This window comes from Rhinatrema bivittatum, chromosome 6 (genome assembly GCF_901001135.1).
Source record: "Rhinatrema bivittatum chromosome 6, aRhiBiv1.1, whole genome shotgun sequence".
Classification (NCBI taxonomy): Eukaryota; Metazoa; Chordata; class Amphibia; order Gymnophiona; family Rhinatrematidae; genus Rhinatrema; species Rhinatrema bivittatum.
This window is the reverse complement of record NC_042620.1, coordinates 57,961,189-57,979,041: the sequence shown is the minus strand read 5'-3', so window position 1 is coordinate 57,979,041 and position 17,853 is coordinate 57,961,189. Positions and strand designations below refer to the sequence as shown.

Below are 17,853 nucleotides of genomic sequence, written 5' to 3'. Positions count from 1 at the left end.
TGCGCTGCCTTCCCCTGTTCCCTCCCAGGCCGCTCCAAAATGGGAGCGGCCTGGGAGGGAACTTCCATTCCCCCTAACCTAAGCTTCCCATCCCTTCCCCTAACCTTCCCCCCCCCCCCCCCCCAGCTCTACTCTAACCCTCCTGAATTCTTATCATACCTTTTGCACCTGCCTGGAGGCAGGCGCAGGTTGTGCACGCTAGCAGCCTGCTGGCAAGTGATCCTCCAACACAGCAGCAAATGTCCGCTGTGTCGGAGGCCTCTGGCCCCACCCCCGGACTGCCTCCAAACTGCCCCTTTAGTAAAGCCCCGGGACTTAAACTTGTCCCGGGGCTTTACGCCCGTCGCTGGGCCTTTATAAAATAGCCCCAGTGTGCGTAAGGCACTCTACGCATGTATATCCACTGGATTTACATGCGTAAAGCTTTTAAAATCTGGCCCATAGTATGTACTGTTTCAAATTCTTATATTTTTTTGTTATTAAGTCAGTTTGACCTGATGAAGTGGGGATAAGCCTCAAAAGTTAGTCATATATGTATTAAGTTAATATAGTAAAAAAGTATCACCTGCAACTTGTTTGTTGAATCGTATTCCTACATACATTAATGTTTGAAATAAATATAACTAAACCAGATAAAATTAAATGCAAACTAAACTGGTTAATTAAACATAGAATTGAGTCTTTGACATTTTGGGTTTGCATTCACTCTTAATTGAGATATCCAAAATTGTTTAAAATAGGTTCAGAGAACTACCCAGAGAAGTGTTGAAGGTTCTCTAAATCAGAGGTCTGAATCTTCTTTTTAGAAAATTCAAAACAGATACAAAAATTCATTATTTTTGAGGATCTGAAGCTGATTTTTTTGGATCTGCTTTTTATTTTACATATCTTTTTCGATTTTGCCAAGATCTGCAAGAAAAACTGCAATAGATTTACCCTGTAGATCTAGGAAAAACAAAAATTCCCCTTGAGCTTCAACCAGGCTGAAATTTGCAGGGACCAAGTTCAACTGTAATTTGTTCAGACATCTCATGACAATGTATCATAGTAAATGAAGGCAGATAAAGACCAAAAGGTCTATCAATTTTTCCCAGTAGAAATTTATCAAATATAAGTAAATTCTTCATTCATTATAGATAAATGCACATGCAAAATCCCATTATGCTGTCCAACATCAGTTCCTTCCTATGCTGTTTTTTTTTTACTTTTTCTTCAGTGTTTTTTTCCATTTTCAACCATTGTCCTCATATTTGTCTCAATCATGCCTAAACTCTACCAGAGTGATGGCTTACATCTCTTCTGCTAATAGGCCATGTCAGGTCCTGCCATTTTCAATTTTGTTTCCCAAAAAAATCAATACATAACCAAAACTCAAATCTCCTTCCTATCTCATTTCCAAGTTTTGCAATAATCCCCACAGCCAGCAAGGTTAGTGCTACTGTGTACAAAATTCCTTTAAAAAAAGTTAATTGAATACAGAAACATTTTGAATGTTCTTCGAATTGTATGGCAAAATGTCAAAACAGATCAACAAATCAACCTTATTTTTGAAGATTGGAGGCAGATATTTTGAATCTTATTTATTTATTTATTTTAAACAATTTTTATTCTGCCTATGGCCTGGATTTTCTAAGGTCACAGACCTTAGAGAATTTGGCGGTAACGGGGTGGGGGGGCGAAGTGGGGGGCAGGCTTTCGCACCCAATAGCGCCATCGTAAAAGGTGGTGCTATTGGGCGCGCTACTGGCAGCGATAAGGGTTCTTATCTTTTCACAGCCAGTGAAGTTTCCGCCGCGTCTGCCCTGGTGTCACCCCAACTCCCTCCTCTTCCAGTGTCGACGCCGCCCTGACTCGGCCCTGATTTAGCTACAGCACACAAAAAGTCCCTTTTCGTAAGTGATCCAGTTAGAAAATGACCCCCTATAATAGAAATCCATGCTAGGTGGATTACAGCAATGTTAATGCAATAATACAATATACACAATAAGTTAAAAACTTCAATCTGTTTTTTTATTTTACATAAACATGACAAATAGTTTCTTGCTTGGGCAGGATGGATCCTTTACTTAGCACCCAGGGGCACATAGAAAGAAATTTAGATACAGACCCTTTATTCACAACTCCACTCAGTCTCTATACAACTCCTTCTCCCTACCAGATAGCTTTGATTTGAGTCCCAGAGTTCCAATATATGGGTCGAGCAATAGATTTATACCCCGTTCCTTTGTAGTTAAGCTCTGTTTTTGTTCTTAGTTCCACCGTCAATAATTATACAGTCTCAGCATCCAATAAACACACAGCAGAGGAACTGTGGTTTCCAACTTCTTTACTGATAGTTTGGTTAGATGATTGGAAATGGATAATATTTTACAGCTTAGATTCATTTTTCTTCATCAAGGTCAATAAATAATAAACAGCAGATAGATAGAATAAACTTGTGACTCTACTTCTTAGTAAAGTCTCTACTTCTATTGGAAGCTTTATATTTACACTGAATTACTCCTTGTATCCAATTGCATAATTTGTCAGCATTATGCATATTAAAGGTAGTTAACTCCTCTTTTACCTCCCAATTTATTTCTCTTGCCTCTTCCCACTGAAGAGGGTTAGAACACACTTTCAATCCCAATATTTAATCATAACTCAGTCCCAGATTTAATATTCTTCAGATATCCTTTATGAATAATTATACCTCCTTATGCAGTACCTGGAGGGTCCTTAACTCTCTTTCTCAATTCTGTCAACTACTGAGACAGAGCCTGGTGGTCACTTCTCATCCCTTATGTAAAAGTTCCCTCAATAGTAACAAAGCTCTTGTTACCTTTGTGTTATATTTTCTTTGTTTCTCTTGTTAGTGCATTTTACTGGAATCTCTTATTTTTAGATGGAAATTGTAACATCTTTCTCTCTTTCTGGATGAAAGGCTTCCCTCTTCCAAGAGTTTGGTATACTGACTCTCAGGTACCATGGGTTATCATCTCCAAGTAGAATCCTAAAAGGAAAAAATTAAGCAAGAAGCAGGAAGAGTGGAATAAAACTTCCATGCCTCCAACATAAATTTATCTAAAAACAGTTAATGCAATAATATTCTTCCTCTGCAGCAGGTCACTGTCACTGTGTATTCTTGTTAGACGTCATAGCACAAGCAGGCCTTCCTTACCCCACATGCAGCCTTGAATGTATGTGGGGTAAGGATGCTCCAATCTACTGCAATAAGGGGTATGGGGTCTCATAGGGAATCCTCACAAATAGACTTAAAAGAGCTCAAACCAATATTTAGAGGTAGGTAGATGAGTCAGTGGGAACTTCTTTACTCATTTCCCTTAAATTACCAGGAAAAAATTAGAAGACAGGAGACAGAGAGCTCCTACTCCAACCAAATCCAAACTAAAATCCACGAGGATAGCAGGTGCTAGGGATGTGCATTTGTTTCATATGTTTCATACGTTTCATATTACATGCTTGTATAGGAAACGTATGAAATGGATGAAATGAATGCACATCCCTAGCAGGTGCACTGGGATGATAAACAGCTAGGATATACCATTTGCATTTTCCCACATGGGGGAGCAAAACCAAAAATGTTCTCACTTATTACCCCAAATCAATTAAGCCTGATACTTCACTTTCAATGCATATCCAGCGTAGCTCTCTGCTTCAACGGCAGGGGGAATGGAGAAAAGTGAATTTATATTCAGACAACAACCAACAAGGACTGAATTGCACAGGCTGGGTAAACAAATATGCGTGGGAGTAGCTTGCTTATTGTGGTGGTTACTACCCTTAACCAATTAAGCTAGATACTTCACTTAGATGCAGTTCTAGCACTGCTCTCTACATTAATGGTGGGGGTGGAAGGAAAATAGAACCGAAAGGTCACTAAGGGCCAAGAGTAACAGATAAGTATGAGGAAAAAAAAAAGTGTGAAAGCTTGCTGGGCAGACTGGATGGGCTGTTAGGTCTTCTTCTGCCATCATTTCTATGTTTCTATGTTTCTATTTCCTTATTGAACCTCCCCAGATTAATGGTACACTCCTTTAGTAAGAGGAAACTGAAGTTCCATTACATTTACACCAGAACCTTTGCTAGATTGCTTAGGATAAATAGTCAAATGAGGATGATATTGTTTATACAGGCAATTTTAATTTTGAAAATGTGAAAATTAACACAGGAAAGTGTAGTGCATAGCATAAAGCAAATTAAAAAAAAAACTAAAATAAAAAAATTCTACTACAATTAAAAAGTTTCATCTGAGACATTTGTCATACTTACAAATAAAAATTAATTACCGAACTTAACATTGTTGAGTACATTTTTAAGGGGTTCTACATATTTGCATATATATTCATGCACATGCTATTTTATAAACATTGGAAGTAAGCATCTATTTTCAGTTTTATACACACATTTACCTGCACAAAAGATGGTAGTCTAAGGTCATTCTGGGGCATAACCAAGAGGTAGGCATGGAAGTTTCTATTGAAGAAGAGATTCATGTGAATACATTAGGCAACATATTTCTGTAATTGTACACCTGCTAATTAACTAGCACTACTGATATCAGACTCTTCTGTTGTTGCTATTTTTGAGTGGGAGATTTGGGAAAACTGGAGGGAGTTCAGGGTGAAGTACTAAGAGGGTCTCAGTGAACTGGAAATGGACTGGGTAAGCTAGTGGAGCTATTGGCAAACTGGTGATCTCAAGTACGCATATATTTTAAAATATACCTGACTCTACATATACATATACAGGGTTTTGCATGTCCTTGTTAATTTTTTCACAGATAAAATGTATACACGTTTATAAAATAGATAAAGTATGCACTTTCAATGTATTGCAAATATTCATGTGTACTGAAACATAGGCATACACTTTCAGAGCTGCACAGTTTATATAATACTAGGATAAATCTAAGCACATTCATTTATGCATGCAAATCCAGTAATGTGATTGAAAGTTATCCTCTTTAGATACAGTAAAATTGCTTCTTCAGATACTTCGGGGGTCAGACAAATATTTATAAGGTATAAAAATAATTTTCCTTTCTTTCCTATTCTTCAATGGGACAGTTGTCTTTAACTTGAGGTTCTGAGGCAGCAACAACACTTGATCACAGTTAATTGACTTATCCCTAGTTTGTAAGTATTTGGAATTTTAAAAGTACACTACATTTTCTTGTGAAACTACTGTTTTGGGATAGCAAGGAAATATGAAGGTACTAGTAGCTATCATGATTAACAATTTGTATTGTATTTACTAGTGAAGCACTACCCTGCAGTTAATTTTTAAATAACTATTTATTTGTGTATTTAATGTTCTTTAGAATGATGTATTGGACAGTTATTGGAGACCACTCTCATATAGAAGAAGCAGCTATGGATGGTACTATGAGGAGAATATTGGTACAAAAGTATGTGAAAAGGCCCACAGGTATTGTAACTTTAAAACTGAGGAGATAAGACAGTTTGTCTTTCTGCAAATGTATTGCAATGCCAAGAATATATAGCATTCTGTTGAAAAGCACTATTGAAATGATATGATTTACTATAGAAAAACAGGAAAATATTAATTTTCAGTATTGCGTTCCTTATTTTTCTATAATTTCTTGTTTTTGATAACTGCAGAATCACCATTTGAAAATGACTGGAATGTATCAGGTTTGCGATGGGTTATGTGCTTGTGACGGTTTTCATTTTTCACTGCTTTTCTGACATATTGTAAAAAGAATACAGTACATGATAAACATCTCAAATTTAGTAATTCACCCCTAGATTCATCAAAATGTATTATTAATGCATTGATAATGCCCAGGATAAGAACAAGGGGTGTTTTTAGGGAAATTTTAGAATAAAATACCATTTTGCATTGGTAGTATCACAAGGTATGGTAAACTTATCACACTCCACAATAATTCCTATTTTATGCAGAAAGAGAGAGAGATAGTATCTACAAGGCCTTCTTAGTAGTGAAGTATTTATATCTCTATAGGAGGTCATCTAATAGCTCAAGGTGAGGTGTTGGAGGTGGTTTAGAAGCCAATTTATCATGTAGAGTGAGCATGAACAGCACAGTACACCTTGGTGAAGATTTAATGTCATTTGGAGTGAGGAAAGTCTCACAAAGATGCCATTTCTACAATGTTCTCTCACCCTATCTTGATGGACTATAACAGGGTACCATCAAGGTAGGGCAGAAGTCTGCCATACAAACCTGCTGGTCCATTTCCTGTTCTAACAGGACAGAAGTGCACAGGTCGCATATGTTAAAAACATGCATAGTATGCAGCACAGTGACACTGGGTCCTTTTCTGGGGGCATTACGGGTTGCTAGGTTGGAGGGGGACTCATGCCTGTATTCCTTCCTGGAATCTGTGGTTAGTAAGGTGGCAAGAGCATCAAAGGTATTGATGAAATGCTGATCTCACTACTTCATTGGCATAAAAAGCAAGCTTGCTTACCGTTAATGGTGTTTTCCATATACAGCAGAATGAATTAGCCATGTCATGTGGGTGACATCATCAGGATGCTGTTTGCTAGTAGAGCTTTTGCTCCACTGAGCATGAGTGGGAGTTACCATGCAGGAATTGCCTCATGAACTCCACCAGTCAATTTTAGAGATAAATGTAGCTAGGTAGTTGAATCTGCAGGGAAGCGGGAGGGTATTTAGCATGACTAATTCATCCTGCTGACTATAAATAACACAGTTTACAGTAAACAAATTGCTTTCTTCTTTGACAAGTATGGCTGAATTTGTCATGACTTGTGGCAAGTCTCAAGCTGAGGGTTGCAGTGGAACATTTATTAAATAAGCAACCTGATCCCCAACATGTAAAGTAAATTACTGGATAAACAGGCTACTCAAAATTGCTGCTTTGAATTTTCTGTTATTCCTGGAGAGGTGATCTAGATAGTAATGGGATGTAAAGGTGCACTGAAACCAAGTTGCAGCTGTGCAGATGTCTTTAAAAGGCATGACTCATAGATAAGCTACAGATGCAGCCATGGCCCTAACTTGATGAGCTTTAATAGCTCAGGAATTATTTGGATTTGCATGTGAACAAATCCAAAGTATTGTGTTGACTCCATGTAGAGAACTTTTCCATTTAAAACCTTAAGCTTTTCTAACTGATGTTTTTCTGGCAGACACTATTATGTTTTCAACCTCCTTGGGCAAGGATAATTCTGCCATCATTGAGCATTCAACATCCAAGCTATCAAGTTGAGAGATAAATTTTAGATGCAATAAATGTCCTTCTTTTTGAGTTAATAATGATGCATCTGATCTCAGAGAAATTAGAAGACTGCTATATAGCTGTAATAGATACATGAAGCAAACATGTATGAGACATGCTGGAGCTATGAGGATCAGACAGACCTGTTTTTTCAGCACTTTTTACACCATTCTGGTTATCAGTGGAATTGGTTAAAACGCAGACATGATATCTGCATTCCCATCAAGTAGAAAAGTATCCTGAGTTCACCTGAGTCACTTGAAAGAATATTAAAAAATGTTCCCAGTTTTCTGTTTTGCTCTGAAGCAAATTGATTAATTGCTGGAAGTCCTCTCAGACTGAATATTTTGTCAGCTGTTGACTCCTGTAAAGACCATTAATGTGGTCAAAAAATTCAGCTGAGGCAATCTGCTGATGTGTTGGAGCTCCCTGAAAGGTAGAGCACTTATAGGATAGCTTGATGTTTGCATGTTCATTTCCATATCTTCATCACTGCTTGGCAAAGTGTCAAATACCTAGTTCCCCCTTGCTTATTCATATAAAACATGGTTACTTGGTTGTCAGTTTAAATGAGAATGCTCTTCCTCTGGATGAAGCCAGTGAATGTTTTTAGAGTGAATCTGATTGCTCTCAATCCTAGGAGCTTTATTTGAAATTATCTTTCTATGAAAGACTATATTCCTTGAGTTTAAAAGGGCCATGTGTGGGCCCCCTAAACTGTGGTGGAGGCATCCATCGCTAGCATGGCTTGGAAGCAGATGGAGTGGTGATCGTTAGGGCCACGATACAATACCAATTCCCCCGATTTATCGTCAAAAAATCGTAAATCGGGGGAAGGGGGAGGGCAGGAAAACCGGCACACTAAAATCCCCTAAAACCCACCCCGACCCTTTAAATTAAATCGTTCAGCGGCGGTCCGGAACCCCCGCTGAACGACCTCCTGCAGTCGATCTCCTGCCGGCGCCATTTTCCGTACGGAAAACGATTTGCGGCAGGAGATCGTTTTCTGGACCCCCGCTGGACCCCCAGGGACTTTTGGCCAGCTTGGGGGGGCCTCCTGACCCCCACAAGACTTGCCAAAAGTCCAGCGGGGGTCCGGAACGACCTCCTGCAGTCGAATCGTGTTGGTCTATGGCCGCCGCCATTTTGCGCCGCCATTTTGAAAAATGGCGCCGGCTGAAGACAACACGATTCAATTGCAGGAGGCCGTTCCGGACCGCTGCCGTTCCGGACCGCCGCTGGACCCCCAGGTAATTTAAGGCATTTGGGGGGGGGTTTGGGAGGGTGGGGGATTTAATTTAAAGGGTCGGGTGGGTTTTAGGGGGTTTTAGTGTGCCGGCTCACGATTTTCACGATACTTTAAACACCCAAACGGCAACAATACGATTCCCTCCCCCTCCCAGCCGAAATCGATCGTTAAGACGATCGAGGACACGATTCACATCTCTAGTTATCAGGGGTTGAGTGAGCTGGTCCCATTGTGTGTGGAAATCTCATTGCATGAGCCATGTGTGAAGGCGAGTTAGTGAAACTAAGTGACTTGCTGTCACCAAGTGACCAACAATGACTAGGAATTCTCTGGCTGATGATTGTTCCACATTCAACATTTTGTACAAGAAATCTGAAAATATTCCTCTAATTTGAGGGAAGGAAAGCTCTCTCCTGCAGAGATTTTCCTAGATCACTAGGAATCCTAGAGATTGCAGCAGTTGTACTAAATTTTGTAGTGAGCTTAGTATATACCTTTCATGGAGCTCGCCATTACAAGCCAGTCATTCAGGTAAGGGAAGACTTAGATGTCATGACACTGCTACTACAGTAAATTACAGTACTTGGTGAAAACCCTCAATTGCTGCTGATAATAGGTCTAAATGGTACATTTTCTCAATGTAGAAAGATGAAGTGCCACAGTAATCTATTCTGGAACCCCTTCATTTTAATATATTTATAAAACACTTGGAAATGGGAACAACGAATGAGGTGTTCAAATTTGTTGATAACAGAAAATTATTCATGGTTGTTAAATTGTTGCGCTGGAGGTAGATATTTGGGCCAAGGTGGGGTTGATGCAACCCATGGGTCCCCACCATCGACAGGCAGAGAGGGCTGATGAATAGAGGCCAGCTGGAACTTCACCAATACCAGCCCTCGTTCCCTGCGGGTTGAGCCTTTGGGTGCTGGGGCCAGCTTGTCTTAGGTGGGCCTCTGTATGTAGTCGATGAGGAGATTGAGTTCAGCCCAGAGACAGCAGGAGAGAGATGGTACAATCTTACACTGGATGCTTTTAAATGCATTCAAATGTTATTCTTCTGCATTCTATGTAACAGTCGTGCCTTGTTTCTGGCCTTCCTCCTGTTCCTTGTAAACCGGTACGATGTGCATGCGGCTATCAGTATATAAAAATGCTAAAATAAAATAAATAAATAAGGTAGTGTCCTGGAGACTCGGGCAAATGAGGAAAGAAGGCAGAAGGAGGGTGCCCGAGTAAGTGCAGGCCGAAGCCTGAGTTAACCAAGTCCAGGAAGTAAGCAGAAGAGGTGACAAGAAACAGGCTTGAATCAGGGCTGGCGGCAATCTGGAAGCAGTGGCAAGTAAGGTTTGATCACGGAGATAGTCTAGAAGCGTAGTCAGGCAATGCAGAGGTCTGGGTCTGGAGAGAGGCAACAGTATAGTCAGGCATTGCAGAGGTATGGGTCTGGAGAGAGGCAACAGTATAGTCAGGCATTGCAGAGGTATGGGTCTGGAGAGAGGCAACAGCATAGTCAGGCAATGCAGAGGTCTGGGCTTGGAGAGAGTCAATGGCGTGGTCAGGCGAAGTGGAGGTCCGGGCTTGGAGAGAGTCGATGGCGTGGTCAAGCAAAGCAGCGCCAAAGTCCACGTAGGCAATCCTTAGGAAGGTATGAGGCAGGAATATAGGAACAAGCAGACAGGAACCAGGATCACACGAGGAACAGGAACCCAGGAATGAGACGAATCTCTGAGGAGGCAATGAGTACTCGACCAGTGTGGAGACCTGTTGCAAAGGCAAAGCTAGGGAGAAGAGCCAGGGCTTAAGTACCGGTACTCCCCTGACATCAACATCCAGGGCCGCAGCTAAGTTCCCACCGTGGTCCCTACTTAAGCTTTGGAAAAGTGTTGCGCACCTAAGGAGGGGCGCAGCTCCGAGTAGCAGCGTCTCTCCACGGGCCACGTGGAGAGGCCCAACGTGAAGTGATGGATGTGGTGGCTGGACCTGGAACGTCAGGGACAGCAGCTGAGCCGGAGGCACCAGGGGAGGCCTGAGGACAGATCTGGTGGCCCACCACTGCCAGAGAGGAGGAACCAGGAGATGGAGTCACTGGAGAGAGGTGAGGGGGCCATGCCGCGGGTCTGCCGTGTAACATAAATGATAACATGATCTTGCAAAACTAGGAGACTGTGTATGGAAATGGCAAATAAAATTTAATTTGGACAAGTGTAAAGTGATGCACTTAGGGAAGAGTAACCCAAATTATAACTACACAGTGCGAGATTGCACATTAGGAATCACTATTCAAGAAAAGGATCTTGGTGCCATCATTGATAATACATTGAAATCTTCTATACAGTGTACAGCAGCAGCCAAGAAAACAAATAGAATGTTAGGAATTATTAGAAAAGGACTGAAATAGAAAATATCTTAATGCCTGTGTATCGCTCCATGGTGAGACCTCATCTTCAGTATTGTGTGCAATTCTAATCACCGCATCTCATAAAAGATATTGCAGAATTAGAAAAAGTAAGAGAAGGGCAACCAAAATGATAAAGGGGATGGAGCAATTCCCCTATAAGGAAAGGCTAATTATGTAGGATTCTTTAGCCTGGAGAAGAGACGAATGAGGGTAAATATGATAGAGGTCTATAAAGTGAGAGGAGCAGAATAAGTAAATGTTAATCAGTTGTTTACCCTTTCAAAGAATACAAAGAATAGGGGAGACACAGTGAAGTTATTAGGTAACACATTTAAAACTGATAAAAGAAAATATTTTCTTACTTACTCAGTACTCAGTACTCAGAATAGTTCAGCTCAGTTACTCACCTTGGAAAGGTGTTGAGGTAGTGTGATTGGGTTTGAATAGGGACCAACATTTGCTAATCAAGGGAGCAGTGAGTCACTCAGGCTGACTAACTGAAGTTAGGACCTGCTCTCTAGGTGATGCATTGTCCTTTTGCACTGAGGATATCTCCCCAAGGCCTACTGCCCAGGAGGGAAGGGTTAGGTCGGCCGTCATAGTTGGTGATTCAATTATTAGGAATGTAGATAGCTGGGTGGCTGGTGGGCGTGAGGATCGCCTGGTAACATGCCTACCTGGTGCGAAGGTGGCGGACCTCACGCGTCACCTAGATAGGATTTTAGACAGTGCTGGGGAGGAGCCGGCTGTCGTGGTACACGTGGGCACCAACGACATAGGAAAATGTGGGAGGGAGGTTCTGGAAACCAAATTTAGGCTCTTAGGTAGAAAGATTAAATCCAGAACCTCCAGGGTAGCATTCTCTGAAATGCTCCCTGTTCCACGCGCAGGTCACCAGAGGCAGGCAGAGCTCCGGAGTCTCAATGCGTGGATGAGACGATGGTGCAAGGAAGAGGGATTCAGTTTTGTTAGGAACTGGGGAACCTTTTGGGGAAGGGGGAGTCTCTTCCGAAGGGATGGGCTCCACCTTAACCAGGGTGGAACCAGACTGCTGGCGCTAACCTTTAAAAAGGAGATAGAGCAGCTTTTAAACTAGAACAAAGGGGAAAGCCGACAGTCGCTCAGCAGCGCATGGTTCGAAGAGAGGTATCATTAAAGGATACTAATGATGCATTAGAATTAGGGCATCCCAACAGTGAGGTTCCAATAATTAGAAAAGTAGTCCAAGTGCCTGTAACTAAAAACTCACCTGACCTAAAAAATTCTAACTTATCCCTTTCAATTAAAAAGCAGAATAAAAATACAAACAAAAAACAAACTTTGAAATGTTTGTATGCAAATGCCAGAAGTCTAAGAAGTAAGATGGGAGAATTAGAATGTATAGCAGTAAATGATGACATAGACTTAATTGGCATCTCAGAGACATGGTGGAAAGAGGATAACCAATGGGACAGTGCTATACCGGGGTATAAATTATATCGCAATGACAGAGAGGAGCAGTCAGGAGGAGGTGTGGCGCTTTATGACTGGGATGGCATAGAGTCCAACAGGATAAACATCCTGCATGAGACTAAATACAAAATTGAATCTTTATGGGTAGAAATCCCTTGTGTGTCAGGGAAGACTACAGTGATAGGGGTATACTACCGTCCACCTGGTCAAGATGGTGAGATGGACAGTGAAATGCTAAGAGAAATTAGGGAAGCTAACCAAATTGGTAGTGCAGTAATAATGGGAGACTTCAATTACCCCAGCAATAAGTGCAGAAAAGGAATTTAGTCCAAACCATGAGGATTCAGCAAAGCTCTACAGAGCAAGTAGATTTTTATTCATTTTAGGCGGCAACTCCACAATTTTAGAATAGCAAGCAGATTAGAATGCGTCCCCCGACACGGTCCCGTGTTTCGCCGAGGGCTGCATCGGGAGGGAGCAAGAATTTTCACAAAACACTGTAAATAAAACATACACTGGTAAGGACATAAAATGGCAGATAGTCGACATAAATTACAAATGATTACACACATACCTGAATGCTGAAGGATTTCAAAATTGGCAGGGAGCGCGTCCATCTTAGATGCAGACAGGCATTTAAACCACACGGAGTTGGCGCGAACTCAGGTTGACAGGTCACATGGTCAGACGGGGCCAATCACAGTTGCCCCCGTTCCTGAGGCGCAACTAGCAGTGCAAACAGCAATTAACCTAGGTGGCCCTGACAGGTTTTTAAGTGAAGAGATGCCACTCTAATTCCCGATTAAGACCATTAGGAGCAACTGAATCGAGTTGAAAGATCCATCTCTGTTCAAAGCGTCCTAGTTGTTCATTGTAGTTGCCTCCCCGAGGGGAACGGGGGACAACCTCAATGACACAAAAGGACAGGTCAGAGATGGAATGTGCCTGTTGGACCCAGTGTTTAACTAAAGGCTCATTCTCACGAGTGTTGCGGATGTTGGAGCAATGCTCAATTATGCGAGTTTTAGCCATTCTAGAGGTCTTACCCACATACACCAAGGGACAGGGGCAAACAATTACATATATTACTCCTTTCGAGGTACAATCTGAGGTGGCCCGAAGGGGAAAGTTTTGATGTGTGATGGGGTGTACAAAAGAAGTATAAGTCCCTGTGTGCTGAATCCTCATGGTTTGGACTAAATTCCTTTTCTGCACTTATTGCTGGGATATTTGTGAAGTGCAGTAACTTGCTCTATTGGTTTGTTAGACTTCAATTACCCCAATATAGACTGGGTAAATGTATCATCGAGTCACGCTAGAGAGATAACGTTCCTGGATGGAATAAATGATAGCATTATGGAGCAATTGGTTCAGGAACCGACGAGAGAGGGAGCAATTTTAGATCTAATTCTCAGTGGAGCACAGGACTTGGTGAGAGAGGTAACGGTGGTGGGGCCCCTTGGCAATAGTGATCATAATATGATCAAATTTGATTTAATGACTGGAAAAGGAACAGTGTGCAAATCCAAGGCTCTCGTGCTAAACTTTCAAAAGGGAAACTTTGATAAAATGAGAAAAATTGTTAGAAAAAAACTGAAAGGAGCAGCTACAAAAGTAAAAAATGTCCAAGAGGCGTGGTCATTGTTAAAAAATACCATTCTAGAAGCACAGTGCAGATGTATTCCACACATTAAGAAAGGTGGAAAGAAGGCAAAACGATTACCGGCATGGTTAAAAGGGGAGGTGAAAGAAGCTATTTTAGCCAAAAGATCTTCAATCAAAAATTGGAAGAAGGATCCAACAGAAGAAAATAGGATAAAGCATAAACATTGGCAAGTTAAATGTAAGACATTGATAAGACAGGCTAAGAGAGAATTTGAAAAGAAGTTGGCTGTAGAGGCAAAAACTCACAGTAAAAACTTTTTTAAATATATCCGAAGCAGAAAGCCTGTGAGGGAGTCAGTTGGACCGTTAGATGATCGAGGGGTTAAAGGGGCACTTAGAGAAGATAAGGCCATTGCGGAAAGATTAAATGATTTCTTTGCTTCGGTGTTTACTGAAGAGGATGTTGGGGAGGTACCCGTAATGGAGAAGGTTTTCATGGGTAATGATTCAGATGGACTGAATCAAATCACGGTGAACCTAGAAGATGTGGTAGGCCTGATTGACAAACTGAAGAGTAGTAAATCACCTGGACCGGATGGTATACACCCCAGAGTTCTGAAGGAACTAAAAAATGAAATTTCAGACCTATTAGTAAAAATTTGTAACTTATCATTAAAATCATCCATTGTACCTGAAGACTGGAGGATAGCAAATGTAACCCCAATATTTAAAAAGGGCTCCAGGGGCGATCTGGGAAACTACAGACTGGTTAGCCTGACTTCAGTGCTAGGAAAAATAGTGGAAAGTGTTCTAAACATCAAAATCACAGAACATATAGAAAGACATGGTTTAATGGAACAAAGTCAGCATGGCTTTACCCAGGGCAAGTCTTGCCTCACAAATCTGCTTCACTTTTTTGAAGGAGTTAATAAACATGTGGATAAAGGTGAACCGGTAGATATAGTATACTTGGATTTTCAGAAGGCATTTGACAAAGTTCCTCATGAGAGGCTTCTAGGAAAAGTAAAAAGTCATGGGATAGGTGGCGATGTCCTTTCGTGGATTGCAAACTGGCTAAAAGACAGGAAACAGAGAGTAGGATTAAATGGGCAATTTTCTCAGTGGAAGGGAGTGGACAGTGGAGTGCCTCAGGGATCTGTATTGGGACCCGATCTGGAAATAAATACGACGAGTGAGATAATCAAATTTGCAGATGACACGAAATTGTTCAGAGTAGTTAAATCACAAGCAGATTGTGATAAATTGCAGGAAGACCTTGTGAGACTGGAAAATTGGGCATCCAAATGGCAGATGAAATTAAATGTGGATAAGTGCAAGGTGATACATATAGGGAAAAATAACCCATGCTATAATTACACGATGTTGGGTTCCATATTAGGTGCTACAACCCAAGAAAGAGATCTAGGTGTCATAGTGGACAACACATTGAAATCGTCGGTGCAGTGTGCTGCGGCAGTCAAAAAAGCAAACAGAATGTTGGGAATTATTAGAAAAGGAATGATGAATAAAACGGAAAATGTCATAATGCCTCTGTATCGCTCCATGGTGAGACCGCACCTTGAATACTGTGTACAGTTCTGGTCGCCGCATCTCAAAAAAGATATAATTGCGATGGAGAAGGTACAGAGAAGGGCTACCAAAATGATAAAGGGAATGGAACAACTCCCCTATGAGGAAAGACTAAAGAGGTTAGGACTTTTCAGCTTGGAGAAGAGACAACTGAGGGGGGATATGATAGAGGTGTTTAAAATCATGAGAGGTCTAGAACGGGTAGATGTGAATCGGTTATTTACTCTTTCGGATAGTAGAAAGACTAGGGGGCACTCCATGAAGTTAGCATGGGGCACATTTAAAACTAATCGGAGAAAGTTCTTTTTTACTCAACGCACAATTAAACTCTGGAATTTGTTGCCAGAGAATGTGGAAAATGGCGCCGGCAGGAGATCGACTGCAGGAGGTCGTTCAGCGGGGGTTCCAGTCCCCCGCTGAACGACCTCCTGCAGTCGATCTCCTGCCGGCGCCATTTTCCGTACGGAAAACGGTTCGCGGCAGGAGATCATTTTCCGGACCCCCGCTGGACCCCCAGGGACTTTTGGCCAGCTTGGGGGGGCCTCCTGACCCCCACAAGACTTGCCAAAAGTCCAGCGGGGGTCCGGAACGACCTCCTGCAGTCGAATCGTGTTGGTCTATGGCCGCCGCCATTTTGCGCCGTCATTTTGAAAAATGGCGCCGGCTGAGGACAACACGATTCTATTGCAGGAGGCCGTTCCGGACCGCTGCCGTTCCGGACTGCCGCTGGACCCCCAGGTAATTTAAGGCATTGGAGGGGGGTTCGGGAGGGTGGGGGATTTAATTTAAAGGGTCAGGGGTGGGTTTTAGTGTGCCGGTTTTCCTGCCCTCCCCATTCCCCCGATTTACGATTTTTTGATGATAAATCGGGGGAATTGGTATTGTATCGTGGCCCTAACGATTTTTGACGATTTAAAATATATCGGACGATATTTTAAATCGTCAAAAAATGATTCACATCCCTAGCAAATATCTACTTCTTTTCCCAGAGATAAGCAGCTTGGAATCTATCTACCCCTTGCAGGTACTTGTGACCTGGATTGGCCACTTTTGGAAAAAGGATAATGGGCTTGATGGGCCTCTGTTCTGACCCAGTATGGCAAATCTTATGCACTTATATACTTATAAGGGGAGCACACTGTACTGATATAATAGGCAATGCCAGTGGAAAGGAAGCATTGCAATATAAGCATAAGTGTTCTTTCGATCAAGAGCACACTTCCTATTACGATTCCTCCTGTAGCTGCGCCACAGGAGGCATCTCACCTTTTTCTGGAGGCCACTCCGAAGCCAGGGCCTCGCCTGAGCAATTGTCTAGATCCTGCTCCATGGCCTGGGAGGCCTTCAGTGTTGTTCGGGGCCTACGCGAGGCCTGTTCCACTGCAGCCTGGATGCTCTGGTGTGGGCCACGTCCTTCTCCTAAGGTGTGGGCCCACGGCTCCTCTCCACTCTTGTAGAGTCAGCGAGGGACGGCCCATCTGGACTCCTTCCTGGGAGTTGCCTGCTCCTGGGGTATAAAAGCTTTGCTCCAGCACTCATGCTTTGCCTTGCATTGGAGTTTCACCTCTCTGGATGTCTCCTCTTCCAGCGCTCCGTCAGGCCGCCGTGTTTGCTTCAGCTTGGTGTCCGTGTCTTGCACGTCCTGATGTTTCATGATGTTCCTTGATGTTGTTCCTGTCCCTGATGTTTTAACCTGCTTTTGACTGCTGGTGTTCAGTAACCTATTTCAGACTGCCGGTGGGCAGCCTCCTGCTTCAGACTGCCGGTGTGCAGTACTTCGCTTTGACTGCCGGTATGCTTTGTGCAGCATATTTCCTTTCCTGCGTTGGTTCCACTCCCACGGATGTGGGACAGGGTGGTCCATGACTAGACCAGTCTTACTGTCTGTGTAGGGCGCCCTGAGGGACAGTGCCAACGACTGAACCTCCCTGCTTGCTTCAGAGTCTACGTCTACAGTATCCTGCTTCAGAATCTACGTCTACAGTCTATGGTTCCTGAGTCTTCATCGTCTGTTTCAGAACCTTCGTCTGCCCACACCCTGAGTCCGTCCTGCTGCCTCTTGCCATCCCAGCAGCAGGTCCGAAAGGGCCAGGAACAGTCGGAGGACTGTTCATCACCAACACTCCACATGTTGCTTCCAGAGGCATGCAGGTCTGACTGGGGTCGGGTCCACGCTACACCTACCCTTGGTGCAGGATCGTGCCAGGGGCCCAAGGGCACACTTTCTCTAATGGGGACTGCTCTCCCAGCGCTCCCCCATAACACTTCCTATTCCTCTTATGGATGACGGGGAGGGTTGTGCTGAAGGAATTCATTTGGAATTTC

General features: G+C 42.6%; 1 protein-coding gene across 1 annotated transcript in view; it reads left to right on the top strand.

Moving 5' to 3' along the window:
* The window catches only part of LRP1B (LDL receptor related protein 1B), a 3,516,099-nt gene that overhangs the window by 3,299,152 nt on the left and 199,094 nt on the right, over positions 1-17,853 (top strand). The window contains 1 exon segment of the mRNA XM_029607894.1: positions 5,324-5,430. Coding sequence (XP_029463754.1) covers positions 5,324-5,430 — 107 coding nt within the window.